The sequence below is a fragment of the Carassius gibelio genome, chromosome A5 (assembly GCF_023724105.1).
Source record: "Carassius gibelio isolate Cgi1373 ecotype wild population from Czech Republic chromosome A5, carGib1.2-hapl.c, whole genome shotgun sequence".
In the NCBI taxonomy this organism is placed as follows: Eukaryota; Metazoa; Chordata; class Actinopteri; order Cypriniformes; family Cyprinidae; genus Carassius; species Carassius gibelio.
In genome coordinates, this window is record NC_068375.1 from 6,549,121 (window position 1) to 6,563,279 (window position 14,159).

Consider the following 14,159-nt stretch of genomic DNA (forward strand, 5'->3'; position numbering starts at 1 on the left):
CATGGTCACAAAACTCTTTGTGTGTTTTAGAAGTTAAACCGACCACATCCTCCAGCTTGCTTTTTACTGCTGGCGGCATAGCATCAATCACAGCTTGTCTAAACAATGTTGACATTAATGGGTCTCCCTCGGGATCCCCCTCAGTTTCTTGTTTCCACCTTTTCAGCTCTTTTTGGACATAAGTGGTTGGATTCTCTAAATCTCCAATTCCTTCTCCCTTCAGTGATTTAGGATTCAGTCTGATCGGATACTCCGCACGCAATGCCTGCCATACTGCTGGGCGGAATGCATCAAAAACAATCCCATCCATATTGTGAGAGTTCACTGCTCTGTTTAGAGTCGTTGTAAGAAGAATTTCATCCATCTTTGTCCCTCCAATAATTTTAGCCAGCAGAGCTTTAACATCTCCCACTGCCAATAGCTTTCCCATTGTTTCCTCTTCAAACACTTTAATGAATTTCCCTGCACCCTCATGAATATCAGGAAGACGAGTGACAAGCCCCTCGAGGTCCTGTGAAGCCCAGGGGACATACTGTCCCTGCTCACCCTTGATTAAAATTGGGAGCTGTGCGGCCAGTGGTCTAAGAGTCCCTTTATCTCTGCCCTGTTCCCATTTACTGTTATCAAATAACTCCTCTGCCTGATTCTCATCCTCACTACCGTAGAACAACTTACTCTTTCCTCTCTCCAACTTATTTACCTCTCTGATCTTCTTCCCTGATTCTCTAATTTTCTCTTCCATTTCTTCTTCCAAAGCTTGTACTTGTGCTACAATATCTCTATCTTCCCTCCGTTTTCTTTCTAATCCTTCCTCAAACCAGGTTTTATCTTCCTGACTTGCTTTCATTTTTTCTAACGCTGTACGTGCTTGTCTGTAACAGTCAAGTTGCAAACCTTCTGCACTTTCCTGTCTGGTTTGCCTCTGTGTTTTTACAGCTGGTTCCTCTCTATCATCCATCTCTAACTGCCCTTCTAACTCTAGTTCTCCTGTTACCTCCATGGTTCCCTTGAGTATTGGGAATTCTCTTGCTAAAGGCAGATAAGGAGGGGGGTCTGCATATTTCTTTTCTTTTCTAATGTTATCCTTCTCTGCCTCCTTCAGGACTTTCCTAGCCTGTTTTATACTCTTCAACATATCTTCACCTTCTTTTTTAAACAGCGCAAGTATTTCTTTCTCTTTTTCCCTTTTTGTTTCTCTTTTTTCTTTTTTCATATTGATGCTTTTAGTTTTATAATTTTTTATTAGAGTTTCCATTTCCTCACACAATGCCACATCAAATGTCCCTTCCTTTGGCCATTTTGTCGTCATATTTTTTGTGCTCTTCTGCCATTTTTTTGAGATTTTGTCTATTTGCGCTTTACACAGTGGATTTTTTAATCCAATGATTTCCACTGGTGTGGCTGCCATATCTTTATTTATATTATTACCACCTAAAATCAACTTTTTAGTTTTATATAATAACTTGGTTACAATTTCTTCTTTTCCTTTTACTGAATTTAACTATTTTTTACCCATTTCACCCTACTTTCTATTCTTTTTTATGTGTTATACCCTTTTGAATTTAGTTTTTTATTGTCTCATGCGTTTACACTTCTTAAATTTATATTATTATTTAACTGTCTATTTTATTTACTCTATTTTATTATCACTTTGTAGATAACTATTTCTAACAATAATTCTTTATTTTTATTTTTACTTTTCTTTCCTTTTTTGTCCACCCATGTATTAAAACTTTAATGTGGGAACTTCCTCCCTTGCTCTCACTCCCACTGGACTGGGCTCAGAAAATGTTCTCCCCTTTCACACAGACATCCAAAATGCAAAACTCTATTATAGATCTCGGTTCAAACTTTATTGATACTATTTCCCTAAGCCCATTCACACTTGCTACACTCTTTATTGAGCCAGAGTGCTTATGCTTGCATACTTTTTCCCTTTATCTAAGGGATAATCAGTCATTAATTGTCCTTTTATTATCAAGGCTCATCATACATTCATCCCTCTCAAGTGGATATTGGTTGAGTCCAATTCTGCCAGTTCACACTTAAGTGAAGGTCCAGGAACGGTGCTCAACCCTTACCCACTCAATACGGAATTTATTTGTTCATACATTCATCACCAATCACAAATTCATTCATCCGCACACAGATACATCCACACAACAAAACACAGCTCTTCCTAGAGCTCCTTAAGGGCCCACCTATTTCTGTCCTTTGAGAATTTCACCTATACTTTCTCAAAGCGGTATCCGTGGGACTTTTTCTCGCGATTCCTTAATCTGCTTATCCGTTTATCACTGTCCTACTTGGTACAGCTATCCAATAAACACAGATTTTACAATGTCCTTTTTGCCTACACTATTTCTGTTTTAAATCTAGGTTACCTTACAAGGCTTTCCTATTAATAAACAAAATATGTGCATGCAGTTATTTCTTCTGGAGTAAAACCCCTTTTTCAATTTGGATATCCTATTTTTTCTAAATTTGGAAGAGTAGATTTTAAGTGTCCTTACCACTCAGAACTGACCTCAACCAACACAAACGAATTCTATAAGCAAAAATGCTTACCTTGTTTTATGGTGGCCACCCGGTTGTGTTGATCATTGGTCAGCTCAAAAGCGGTTGTCCACTCTGTCACTCTTGTCCAGTCCCATCTGGGGTGCCAAATCTGTGGTGTCTTTTGCCGGCTCTCAGAAGAATCAAACTCAGTCAGGGATTTTTCTCTCAGAAGAAAAGACTTTATTTCAAGCAAAACAAAGTCGAGCCCCCTTGCAAGGGATCTCCCGAATGCTAGGTTGCATCTCATTATATACCCCATACAGGGCGTTTCCAAATAGTCAAACTTTTCCTTAGGCTTGCAATTTTGATCCCTCCCTAGGGAGACGCTATGGTAAAGAGAAGAGACCCATTGCATGTTTTTCCAGATGTTTCCTTAGACTTGCTATGGTAAAGAAAAGTGGTGGTCCGGATGTTTTTTGCAGACTTAGGCACATTCCTTTCACACAAAGGCTATATGATTCTAATGGAATAAAACACGTATGTATATATATGACTAGATTCATCTTGATTATACTTGATTGAGCAAAATCCCACCAATAAAAATCTTCCACAAAGGGAGCCAGGAAGCCTAATGGATCAAACACAGATGCGATGGTTGAGAGGATTCCTCGCCGCGTTGCTGGTTTCTCATCCAGGGCTACTTTAAAGGAAAAGGTGTCACTATTTACACTCCATTTAACTCCCAACACCATCTGGATTGGGAGTTCATCAGAAACAAGCTCCACATCTTGAACATCGCAGGCTCACTCACTGAAAGGTATAGACTCCAAATGACCTTTTTGTAATTTGAGATGAACTTGTGTAAACGCAATTTCCCTTTTGAACACACATTTCGGGCTTCTTGTACTAGTTTGATAGCTGAGTCCACATTTTCCACACTATTGAGCCCATCATCAACATAAAAATAACTTTTAATGAAACTGGATGCAGCTGGATGTTCTCTTTTGTTTTGACATCCAAGATACTTGAGTCCATAATTTGCGTAGCCAGGAGAGGATGCTGCTCCGAAAAAGATGGACTTTCATGCGATACTCCTTTGGCTCTGTGTTTGTATCGCCATTTTTCCACCACAGGAACCTTAAGTAATCTCTGTCTTCCTGGCTTACATGGAACCTGTGAAACATCCTTTCTACATCACAGATAATTGTTATTGGATATTTGCGAAATCTGCAGAGTACCCCTGTTAGCCCGTTAGTGAGATCAGGCCCAGTTAACAAGTAATCATTTAATGCGGTGCCATCATATTTGGCAGAGCAATTAAACACAACTCTAATATATACTCCCTGGTGAGGAATATACCAAACATTTCCTTCTTTAGGTTAGTGTTCAGCTCTCTCCGCATCACCATCCTTGAAGACACCTTCCATAAACTTTACATAGTCATCCTTGAATTTTGGGTCTTTCTCAAATTTTCCTTTCAGAAGCTTCAATCGCACCAGAACCTACTGCTTATTTTCAGGTAACTGTGGGCGTGTCTTAAAGGGGAGGGGCATCTCAAGGTGTCCCTCTGAGTTCTTGTGAATGTTCTCATTCATAAGTTGCATGAACTGTATATCATCTTGTGATATGCTCTTTTCCCTTTGGATTTTTATCTCTAAAGTCTGATTCAAGGGCTCTGATGACAGAGGTCGGTGTCAGTATTGGGAGTTCTTTAACAGATAAACGATGGCACAGGACTGTAACTTCAGTTGACTTTGCAATCCTAGGTGAAGAGCCAACTATGCTCCAACCCAAGTCGGTTATGGCATACGTCCAGTGGCCTGCTACAGATGGTGATCAGTAGGTGCGTTCGATTTGACGCAGCATTGCGCAAACCGATAGCTATCTGACTTGAAGCAGTGCATGCCGGGTAGAAATTTTGTCAGACTTGAGACATGTCTGTCACGTGTGGCATCAAAGTACCGCGAGAGCAATTCGAGAGCAGCCGTCTGACTCAGCCGCCGCAGATTCTCCAGAGTGGCTGCAGGAGTGCTGATGACGACACAGCTGTTTCACGATTGGCCAGATTCAGCACATGAAAATGATCACGTGTGTTTTGGGTTAGACTAACCTTTTCAGTTCCAATAATGGCAACAAATCTGAGTTTTTAGAATGGTAAACGCTTTTAAATGTAGTCACACTGTTGTATTGAGTCCCATTTATCAACACTGATAAAAGCATATATGCCCTAATGTATTAGTATTTAAATAGCATATGTCTATGTTTAACTTTGTTCTTGAAAATATGGCGCTGCTTATAACCAAAATATAAGCAGTATGTAAAAACAGTTTCTGTTGCTCATGAAAAAGTTTCTAAAACGTCTGTGTAATTCACAAATGCTGCACTTAATGTACTTCATTTGTGACAAATTATGCAAACACCAAGTGAGTGTCACTAACAAGAGCAGAAAGTGTCTGTCTTGATGGCTCCGTTTTCAACTCCGCCCCCGACTTCAAGCGGCTACTCTCATTGATCGCCGTCTGTAGCCGAGCTTCAAGTCGAACGCACCGAATGAGAGTAGCTGCTTGCAGTCAGGGGCGGAGTTGAAAACGGAGCCGTCAAGCCGGACACTGGGTGCGTTCGACTTGAAGCACGACTGTAGACGGTGATCAACGAGAGTACCCGCTTGCAGTCGGGGGAAAAGTTGAAAACACGTCAAGCCGGACACTTTCGGCTCCCGTTAGTGACACTCACGTGGTGTTTGCATACTGTATCACATATGAAGTGAATTAAATGCAAACTCAAACTGAGCTTGATGATGTAAATGTCACGTGAGCAACCTGTCTGACAATTGTAAGTCTTCTAATTGCTGTGCCAAGAGAAATCTGAATCAACCACAGAATCTTGCAGAGAACGCCCTCCTCCACGTCCCCCCAATAGCCTCATAGACAGTAAAAGATTGCCTGCGAGCTTCTCCTCCTGTCCATACGGTAATTTCTCTACTGTGCGACAGAAAGTCGCAGGTTATGATGCAATCGTTAGCCGATATTATACAAAAACTGCTTCTACGGGGCCATAATGTAAGATACAAGGTAATGGAGCCTTTTATACAATTTTGTGGTTCTTTAGAAATAATGAATGGCCAAATGGAGTCCTTAAATGCCTCAGATGTAGAGTTACTCGCTGTCAAAGTGACGCAAAAATGAATGGGAGTCAATGGAATGCTAACAGCAGGTGGGGGTCCGCTAGCCGATGGCGGCGCCCAGGGGTGCTTCAATAAAATATGAAACCCTGGCCCCCTGGTCTCAAGTCAGACAACATTTCTTACCGGCATGCACTGCTTCAAGTCAGACTGCGATCGAACGCACCTACCAACTCTTTCTTAAAGAACCCATGATATTAAACATTTTAAGGGAGCACATTCTCTACTTTTAAACAATAAATGAACTCAAATTTATGAGAATTTTTAAACATAACTAATGCACATAAATAATGCACTTCTCTTAGAAACATGCCTTTGACAGTTACAGAGGGATTACAATCATCTGATGCTGGCTGTCAAGCTGTGTCTGCCTGAACTATGCTTGAGCTCCATTCATCACTTAAACTACATTTCAGTCAGGATCCCTCTTTGATTAAGATTATTGTAGAGGTCCTGTACATTCTTTTGGCGGTATGCTTTTCTTTGAAGGGTTCAGATTCTGAGCTGTCCAGAAGCAAACCTTACTGAGGTTTTAAACACACAACACAATGACGTAGTGTGATGATCGATCTGGCAATAACCAAAAGCCTGAGCAACAAGTATGTTAATAATACACAAATCTTTGATCAACAGTACTAAAACAGTTTAGCCAAACAACAAGAATGTTCCAGTGATAATAAAATAATAATGGCTTATGTAAACACAGTCTGATGAATGGAGTGAAGTATATCCAGATGTGATAAAGATGATTGATCTTTCTGATGTCACAGTCCTTCATATAGGGAAGACTGACCATGACTGAATTGAAATTGAAAAGTCACCTCTAATCCAGCTGCTTATAGTGGTCGATATGGTGAATTGTGAGTTCAGGATCATGAAACTGAATCTGTAGTGAAATTCGGTGGGGAACAGATCCTTTAATCTGTTTGAAAGCATGTTTCCCGTGGGAGTGTTTGTGATGAACTAGAAGGCTGACTTAAGCGAGTATCTGGACGACAATAAGTTGTTGACCATAATATATACCATAAATATAAACGTATTTCATTGATTGGACTTGTTATCTGACCTATTAATAGTACCATAGTTAATGTTCAGAATTGGACTAAAATTTTCTAAGGCAAATGGGAGGTTTATTAAATATAGCCGTTATAACAGTGTTGTTCTAAACATTTTCATATTCTTTTACATCCTTTGAGCTACAGCATACAGTTATACAAAATAAAGCAATTGAAAGGTGAAAGCTTCAATTAAGTGAAAGTTTAAGTCAACAGTATTTATCTTTTGGGAAAATGGCTTTATGCATTCAGGACAAAGTGCACCTACCCTCTATAATGCAATGTGACCTTTGCCCAAATCCTGTTGTGCACATAACCTATACACTTGGATCCTCATTCCCCAGATGGCACTGCACTTATCCAGAAGCAGATATATTTGACCATGATTTCTGGGACTTTATTTGTGCTTGTACTGCTGTGTGGAGTAGAAGCTGGCAAGGTTTTGGTGTTGCCAGGCGAGTACAGTCACTGGCACAACATGCGTGCGATCATTGACGCGCTGGTCGATCGTAACCACAGTGTGACTGTTCTGGTCAGTTCTTCATCACCTACTGTACCGCACACACGGAAGGAGCGGTTCGATTTCAATGTGTTTAGAGTCAAAACGAAAAAAGAAGAGGCCAATGCTGTGTGGATTGACTTCATTCACCTCTGGATGAATGACACAGCCAGTAAATACGAGACCGTGGTCAACATCTGGCGAGTGATGTCAAACTTCATGCTGCTGGTTACTGACATATGCAAGGGCATGTTTCACAATGAGGATCTTTTTCACATGCTTCAGGAATCTCATTATGATGTGCTGTTTTCTGATCCAATGATGCCATGCACTGACTTGATGGCACAGAAGCTGAATATCCCACACGTCCTGTCGCTGCGTGCAACATTTTCGTATACTTTCGAGCGGCTTTGTGGTCAGATGCCTACGCCGCCATCCTACGTTCCTGCAGCCGCTTTGCAAGATCACCTCACCGATCATATGAGCTTCACAGAGAGAGTTGAAAACATGCTCCTCTACATCATACATACATCTATATTTCGACTGAACATGAAGTTCACCTTTGATCAGATTTACACTGAAATATGGGGTAACACTTTTATGTTTTAATTGTTCAGTAATCTTTATTCCGGATGCTGTTTGCACTTGCGGCATAAGAAGTTGATGTTTTAAATAATTTTCAATAAATATAAGTTACAGAATGTGTGAAAGTATTTTGCAAACATATAGGCGTTAATAGCATGATCTTGCTACATTCATAATTTAAAAGTATTTCGGTCTGTAAGATATCTTAGTAAGTATTACAGTGAAAACATAAGAAACATTTTTAACAAATAATATTTATTATTTTACAATAGTCCATCTATTTGATTGCATTACCGGTGTTCTTAGAGTGCTGTTACTGTCCAGTGGCTCATTTTTTTTTTTCAAAGCCCATTCTGCCACTTAATTAAAAATAAAAAAGGTGATTGAGACTTTTTATCTCACAATTCGGACTTTTAAAAAAAAATACGCACTTGCAAGTTTACTTCTTGCTGTTCTGACTTTTCTCAGAATTCCGACATAAAATTGCAAGAAAAGAAAAATGCCTTAAGAATTGTGAGATAAAAAGTTGGAAGTTCCTTGTTTTATGTTGTTTTTTTTTCAGTGGTGGAAACGTCTTGGTTACGCATGATAACCCCTGAAGGAGGGAACGGAGACGTCACGTCGGTGACTGACGAAATTGGGATATCGTTTCGATAGACTAATCTACTTCGAGAGTAAACTAAACAAGCCAATGCACTTTGGCATACAATTATTGCATCCAGCTGCCGCTGATCACAGCGTGAGTCTAATAAGGCAGCAGGTGCAATGCATACAAGCTTTTCGCTGAGGAGCCGAGCCGGGGACCCGGCAGCTCAGCGGAGGTACTGCAACCATGGCAACTAGGGCTGCACGATGTGTCGTTTAAGCATCGATATCGCGATGTACGAATGTACGAATCCACGATAGTCACATCGCAGGAAGTGCGATGTAGGCTGTCATAGTTGATCCGTTATTCATTAACTGTATGGGCCAGAGAGCGCGCGCGCGCGAGAGAGAGAGCGCGAGCGCGCGGCCGGCGACACACTAGATGCGTGGCGCAAGCGTCTCAGCTGCGTGGCGTGTCTGTTTTTAATTCGGCTCCCATGTTAACAGGTTAGAGCTTGTAGACTGCCTGCGTGAGAAGCCCGGCTCGGGCCAAGCGGAAAATGCGTGCATGCTAGAAATAGATAGACGCCTATTTTTCACGTGACAGGCAAGCGTGCTGGAAGAGTTTTCAGGCAAAATACAATAGGAAAATATGTTTATATGTAATTTTGTACACAGATTCATATTAATTCATGACACTTAGATGTTTGAAAGTCTATAGGTTGACATATATTCAGATATAAATGTAATTTAAAAATAAATTAATAATTATTGATTTACAAATATTGCACCTGTCACTGGCATGAGAGAAAGAGCGCGCGCGAGCCCAGGCCGCACGCTAAATGTCTTCAAACAAAACAAATGCTGTCTTGCTCTCTCTCCCTCACGCATATTAATCAATTGACACTATGGAGTCTATGTTTAAATCACTTAAAATGAGAATGTAAGTGTGCTCACCCTGTTTTTGTTTGTAAGAAAAAAATTTGTTTTCATATCGCAATATATATCACAGAAAAATAAAATATCGCAATGTAATTTTTTCCCAATATCGTGCAGCCCTAATGGCAACCATCTCCGTTCCCTCATTCAGGGACCAAGGGTTACCATATGTAACCGGGACATTCAGTTTCAGTCAGTCACTCTTGACGCCCCATCGGTGACCGACATAATTGGGATCCCTACCAAAGCGCCATGGTTGCTGCCCCTTCTAGTGCCCTGTGCGAGGCGCCTGCACCCCTATTAGGTGTTGGCAGGGGCTCAGAACAAGTAGTTCCACTCACCATTTTCAAAACACTACCTCATTAGGTGAGATTGGATAACACTGGGAAAACATGCCATCTCGCTTCCCTCCAACACATGGAGCTTCCGAGAGCGTGCTGAACTCATAGTTCACAGCAGACACAGTTGAGCAGAACGATACTAACGCTTTGCTTTGAAGCGAAAAGCTGGTCTGCATGCTGTCTTATTATACTCACGTAGTGATCAGTGGCAGCTGGATGCAATAATTGCATGCCAATGTCCATTGGCTCGTTTAGTTTACACTCAAAGAAAATTGGTCTATCGAAGCGATATCCCAATTTCGTCAGTCACCAACATGACGTCGAGAGTGACCGACTGAAAGGGAAATGGCTTCTATGGTTTTTGCATCATTTGTATCATTTCATTTATTTGTTATTGTGCATTACAAGCATTTGTAAAGGGAGCTTTTAGCGACTCTTTCTGTAGGTTACACAGATACACAAGTAGTTAATGACAGTGGCTGTCTTTGAGTGAGTCATTGAATTATCCCTCCAACTGATTAGTTAAAAAATAATTTATTCAGGACATTAGTACTTGGCATTACTATTATGGCATATACTATTAAAAAAGACATGAGTATTTGCAATGATGGCTGTTTTAAAATGTCAGACTTGCTCTTTTCTATAAAATGAAAATGCAGTGTTTGCTTAGATTTAAGCCATGTAAGCCTAAGCCTATTTTGTCAATTGGATTTGAAAAAAAAAACCTTTATTTACAGTTTTCTTGAGGGTTCAAGAAGGTTGCTGCAAATTAATCAAAAGAAAGCAAAATATCTGATTAGTTGACTGGCGGTAAATCAACAAGTAGCATAACTTTTCTTTATGTCACAGGCAAACCCACAACAATGTGTGAGACCATGGGAAAAGCAGACATCTGGTTGATTAGAACTTACTGGGATTTCGAGTATCCACGTCCACTACTGCCGAATTTTAAATTTGTTGGAGGACTACACTGCAAACCAGCCAAGCCTCTGTCAAAGGTAATGACTTTGCTTTGCCATCTATTTTGAAATATCTGCTCTTCTGAAATATTCTTGATGCCTTTTCCTTTTTTTGCTTTAAACATTGCATCAATCCTTGCTTGAATAGATCAAGTAACAACTTCATGCCCGTGGATGTAGGGAGCGGGATCTCATTTAGCTCCTATTGGAAAATCAGAAGCAAAGACAAGGAAATTCTGCTATATCTTCAGCAGGATTCTTTATTGAGAACATGCTGTGTGGCACTGCTGTCATCGAGTCTGACTATAGCAGAAATGCACTGTATTTTAGCTATTCAGAGGGCATTCCTTGTCCATATTGGTCTTACACCCAGGGGTTAAATAGAGGTGAGAATGTACCCCAAACTGAGAGTTCAAACAGACCCAATTTACATCAATTGGTCTAAAGTCTTGTAAGCACTTAGCATGCCTAGACTAAAAAACAAGTTTAAGCAACTGTAAATATTCACACATAGTTTGACAGAAAGAAAAGAGACTGGTAAACCCCACTCACTAGAAACTATGTTCAATCTTTAAACTGATGTTGATCATGTTCATCTTGATTGCCCAATACAATGTAGTTCACCTTTATGCATTTACCAGACACTTTTATCCAAAGTGACTTACAGTGCATTCAAACTATACATTTTTTTAAACAGTATATGTGTTCCCTGGGAATCAAACCCACATCCTTTTGCGCTGCTAACACAATGCTCTACCACTGAGCCACAGTTTCTACCAGTATCCCCTTAGTTTTTCATGTGATGTTATGTCAAAATGTAGAATCAGCAGATCTTAAAAAGATTCTTAAATTTGCAATTCCACAATCTGTTGACTTTAAAAGATGCTGTGGATTTACAGTGTCAGTCCCATTATGTAAACTGTATGTGGCAAACTTTGAAATGGCATTTCTGATGGAACAATTAGTTCAGTTTTAAACCATTAGAAAAGATGGATATAGGGAATAAACATGTCAGGGCAATAATTGAACTGAAATTTTCATTGCTAAATTTTGTTATTGTAATGCTTTCTTTTTTTGTGTGACTGGATGTGCTGATTTGTTTGTCTCTTAGGACCTGGAGGAGTTTGTTCAGAGCTCAGGAGATCATGGCATCGTTGTCTTCTCACTGGGTTCCATGATCGGCAACCTGACTTTGGAAAGAGCAAACACTATTGCTTCTGCTCTTGGTCAAATCCCACAAAAGGTGTGTAATTTCCTTTTTATAGTAATAGAATAGCTGCCTTGGTTCTAGAAATATTTTTTCCAGTAATTTTGTCTGTAGGGATTTCTGTGCCAAAAACCAAAAGGTACAAGACTGTGTATTTAATGTCTTTAACGAGACAATAAAGTTCTCACTGTCAATTATGGAAAGTTCAACCAAAAAATTCTCTCATCAATTACTCATCATCATGTTGTTTCAAGTCCATAACACTTTTGTTCATCTTCGAAACACAAATGAAGATGTTTAATGAAATGTGAGATTTCTGTCCCTCCATTCAAAATCCAATCAAAGAAGTCTTAACATCATAACAGTAATCCATATGAATCAAGCAATTTAATCCAAGTCTTCTGAAGAGACACAATTGCTTTACATAATGAATAGATTTAATTTAGGTATTTATTCACATATAAAAATCGATCAATGCACATACAGTACTCTTTAAATATGGGCAACAGCAGTGAGAGCAAACCTTGCTGGTTCTTGCGCATTAAGCAAGCACATTTGAGCTTCTCTGTTTATCATTATTGATTCGCTCTATGTATGTGTTTATATGTGAATTGAAGCCTCAATTAATCTTCTCATCATTCAAAGCAATGATGTACTCTCTTAATAATCCCATATCTATAGGTGAACATTTAAAAGGGTTTAAAAAAATTATATGTAAATAAATACACTTTTTTTTACATAACCAGAGTTTTCAATAAACTTGCTGCTTAAGTGTTATTATGCTCAGTGCCCTAAATCTATATGTATATGTGTATTTGCACAGGTTGTTTGGCGTTATAATGGGAAAACACCAGAAACTCTCGCCCCCAATACAAAACTCTATGACTGGATCCCACAGAATGATTTGCTTGGTAAGGAAAGTGTTGTCATGTGCGCTTATTATACATTAATTGATGTCAGATAGATTCAGACTTCATTTTATCTGATAGGTCATCCAAAAACAAAGGCCTTCATAACCCACGGTGGGACAAATGGACTGTATGAGGCTATTTATCATGGTGTCCCAATGGTGGGCTTGCCACTGTTTGCTGACCAGCCCGATAATCTAATGCACATGAAAACCAAAGGAGCTGCTGTTTTTCTTGATATCAACTCAATGCAGTCCAAAGACCTGGTGGATGCTCTCAAGACTGTCATAAATAATCCATCGTGAGTTAGTCCTTTATAAATTTGAAATTACCTTTGAAATAATGTATTACTAAAGGCCATTTCCAGTTAGTTTCCTTAGTTTAGAAATAACGCTTTTGTTTGTTTGTTTGTTTGTTTTACTTAAAAGGATAGGGACAGGTTGTAAAATGTTTGTAATTTCTACATTTACATTGGATTTTGAACAAAAATTTACACTACAATTATAATTTCAGCTCAAAGAAAATAATACATACAGAATAGTACATACAAATGCACAAGCATGGCTTGTCTCATTCTATATTTAGAAACGTTTATGCTTTTCTAGAGCTTGTCTTGTGTTAAGCAGCGCATCTTTTTCTTCTCTAATAAGGTACAAGGAGAGCATCATGAGACTGTCCAGAATCCACCATGATCAGCCGATGAAGCCTCTGGACCGGGCAGTTTACTGGATCGAATTTGTGATGCGGCATAAAGGAGCTAAACATCTACGAGTTCAGGCTCATGATCTGAGCTGGTATCAGTACCACTGCCTGGATGTAGTGGCCTTCTTACTCTCAATCGTTGCACTGATCACATTCCTCTTCATTAAAACATGCCGTTGCCTTTTCCGTAAATGTTTCAGAAAGACTCGTCCTGATGCCAAAGCACAAAAGAGTAAAAAAGAGTGAATGCAAAGTAGGTTTCCATAGAAGCATTGCCATCAGTTGACTGTGGTATGTGTGTTGTCACGTGTGTATGATGGCCAGTGTGCATTTAGTCTACATTCCAAACTTGAAATACATGTGAATGTTCATGTAAGATAAATTAAAAGTGCCTCAGGTTAAAAATAGTGCAGGAAACTCTTTTCTTTCTGCCGTCATGTTTTTACTACTATTAAACTATGACAAAAATGAAAGGTGACATCCATCCATTCTCTGTGTTCTGTGTAAAAAGGGTGACATGTGAGTGCAATACATGTGTGTAGTAAAAGCCCATAGTTAAGAGTGACATAAAACATTCTGCATTATTTGCTGAATGAAATCCAATAACTGTTCAATACTAATTGATTGATTCTGATCCTAAAAGTAGTACTTTTGTTCTAATTCATGTCAGTTTTTCTCACAAAATATGCTGCATTTGAG

General features: G+C 39.4%; 2 protein-coding genes across 6 annotated transcripts in view; one reads left to right on the plus strand and one right to left on the minus strand.

The window, feature by feature from the left end:
- Positions 1-14,159, minus strand: part of LOC127990179 (uncharacterized) — a 163,891-nt gene that overhangs the window by 40,630 nt on the left and 109,102 nt on the right. The window lies entirely within an intron of this gene.
- LOC127990013 (UDP-glucuronosyltransferase 2A1-like) overlaps positions 1-14,159 on the plus strand; it is a 49,559-nt gene that overhangs the window by 21,666 nt on the left and 13,734 nt on the right. For 3 of the 5 annotated variants that reach the window (XM_052591466.1, XM_052591470.1, XM_052591468.1), the window contains 5 exons: positions 10,534-10,682; positions 11,755-11,886; positions 12,674-12,761; positions 12,840-13,059; positions 13,409-13,979. In XM_052591466.1, the coding sequence (XP_052447426.1) occupies positions 10,534-10,682; positions 11,755-11,886; positions 12,674-12,761; positions 12,840-13,059; positions 13,409-13,706 (887 nt within the window). In that variant the 3' untranslated portion in view covers positions 13,707-13,979. Of the gene's footprint in view, positions 1-7,078; positions 7,824-10,533; positions 10,683-11,754; positions 11,887-12,673; positions 12,762-12,839; positions 13,064-13,408; positions 14,015-14,159 lie in introns of those variants that run through there. The other 2 variants (XM_052591467.1, XM_052591469.1) reach the window with 2 other exon arrangements.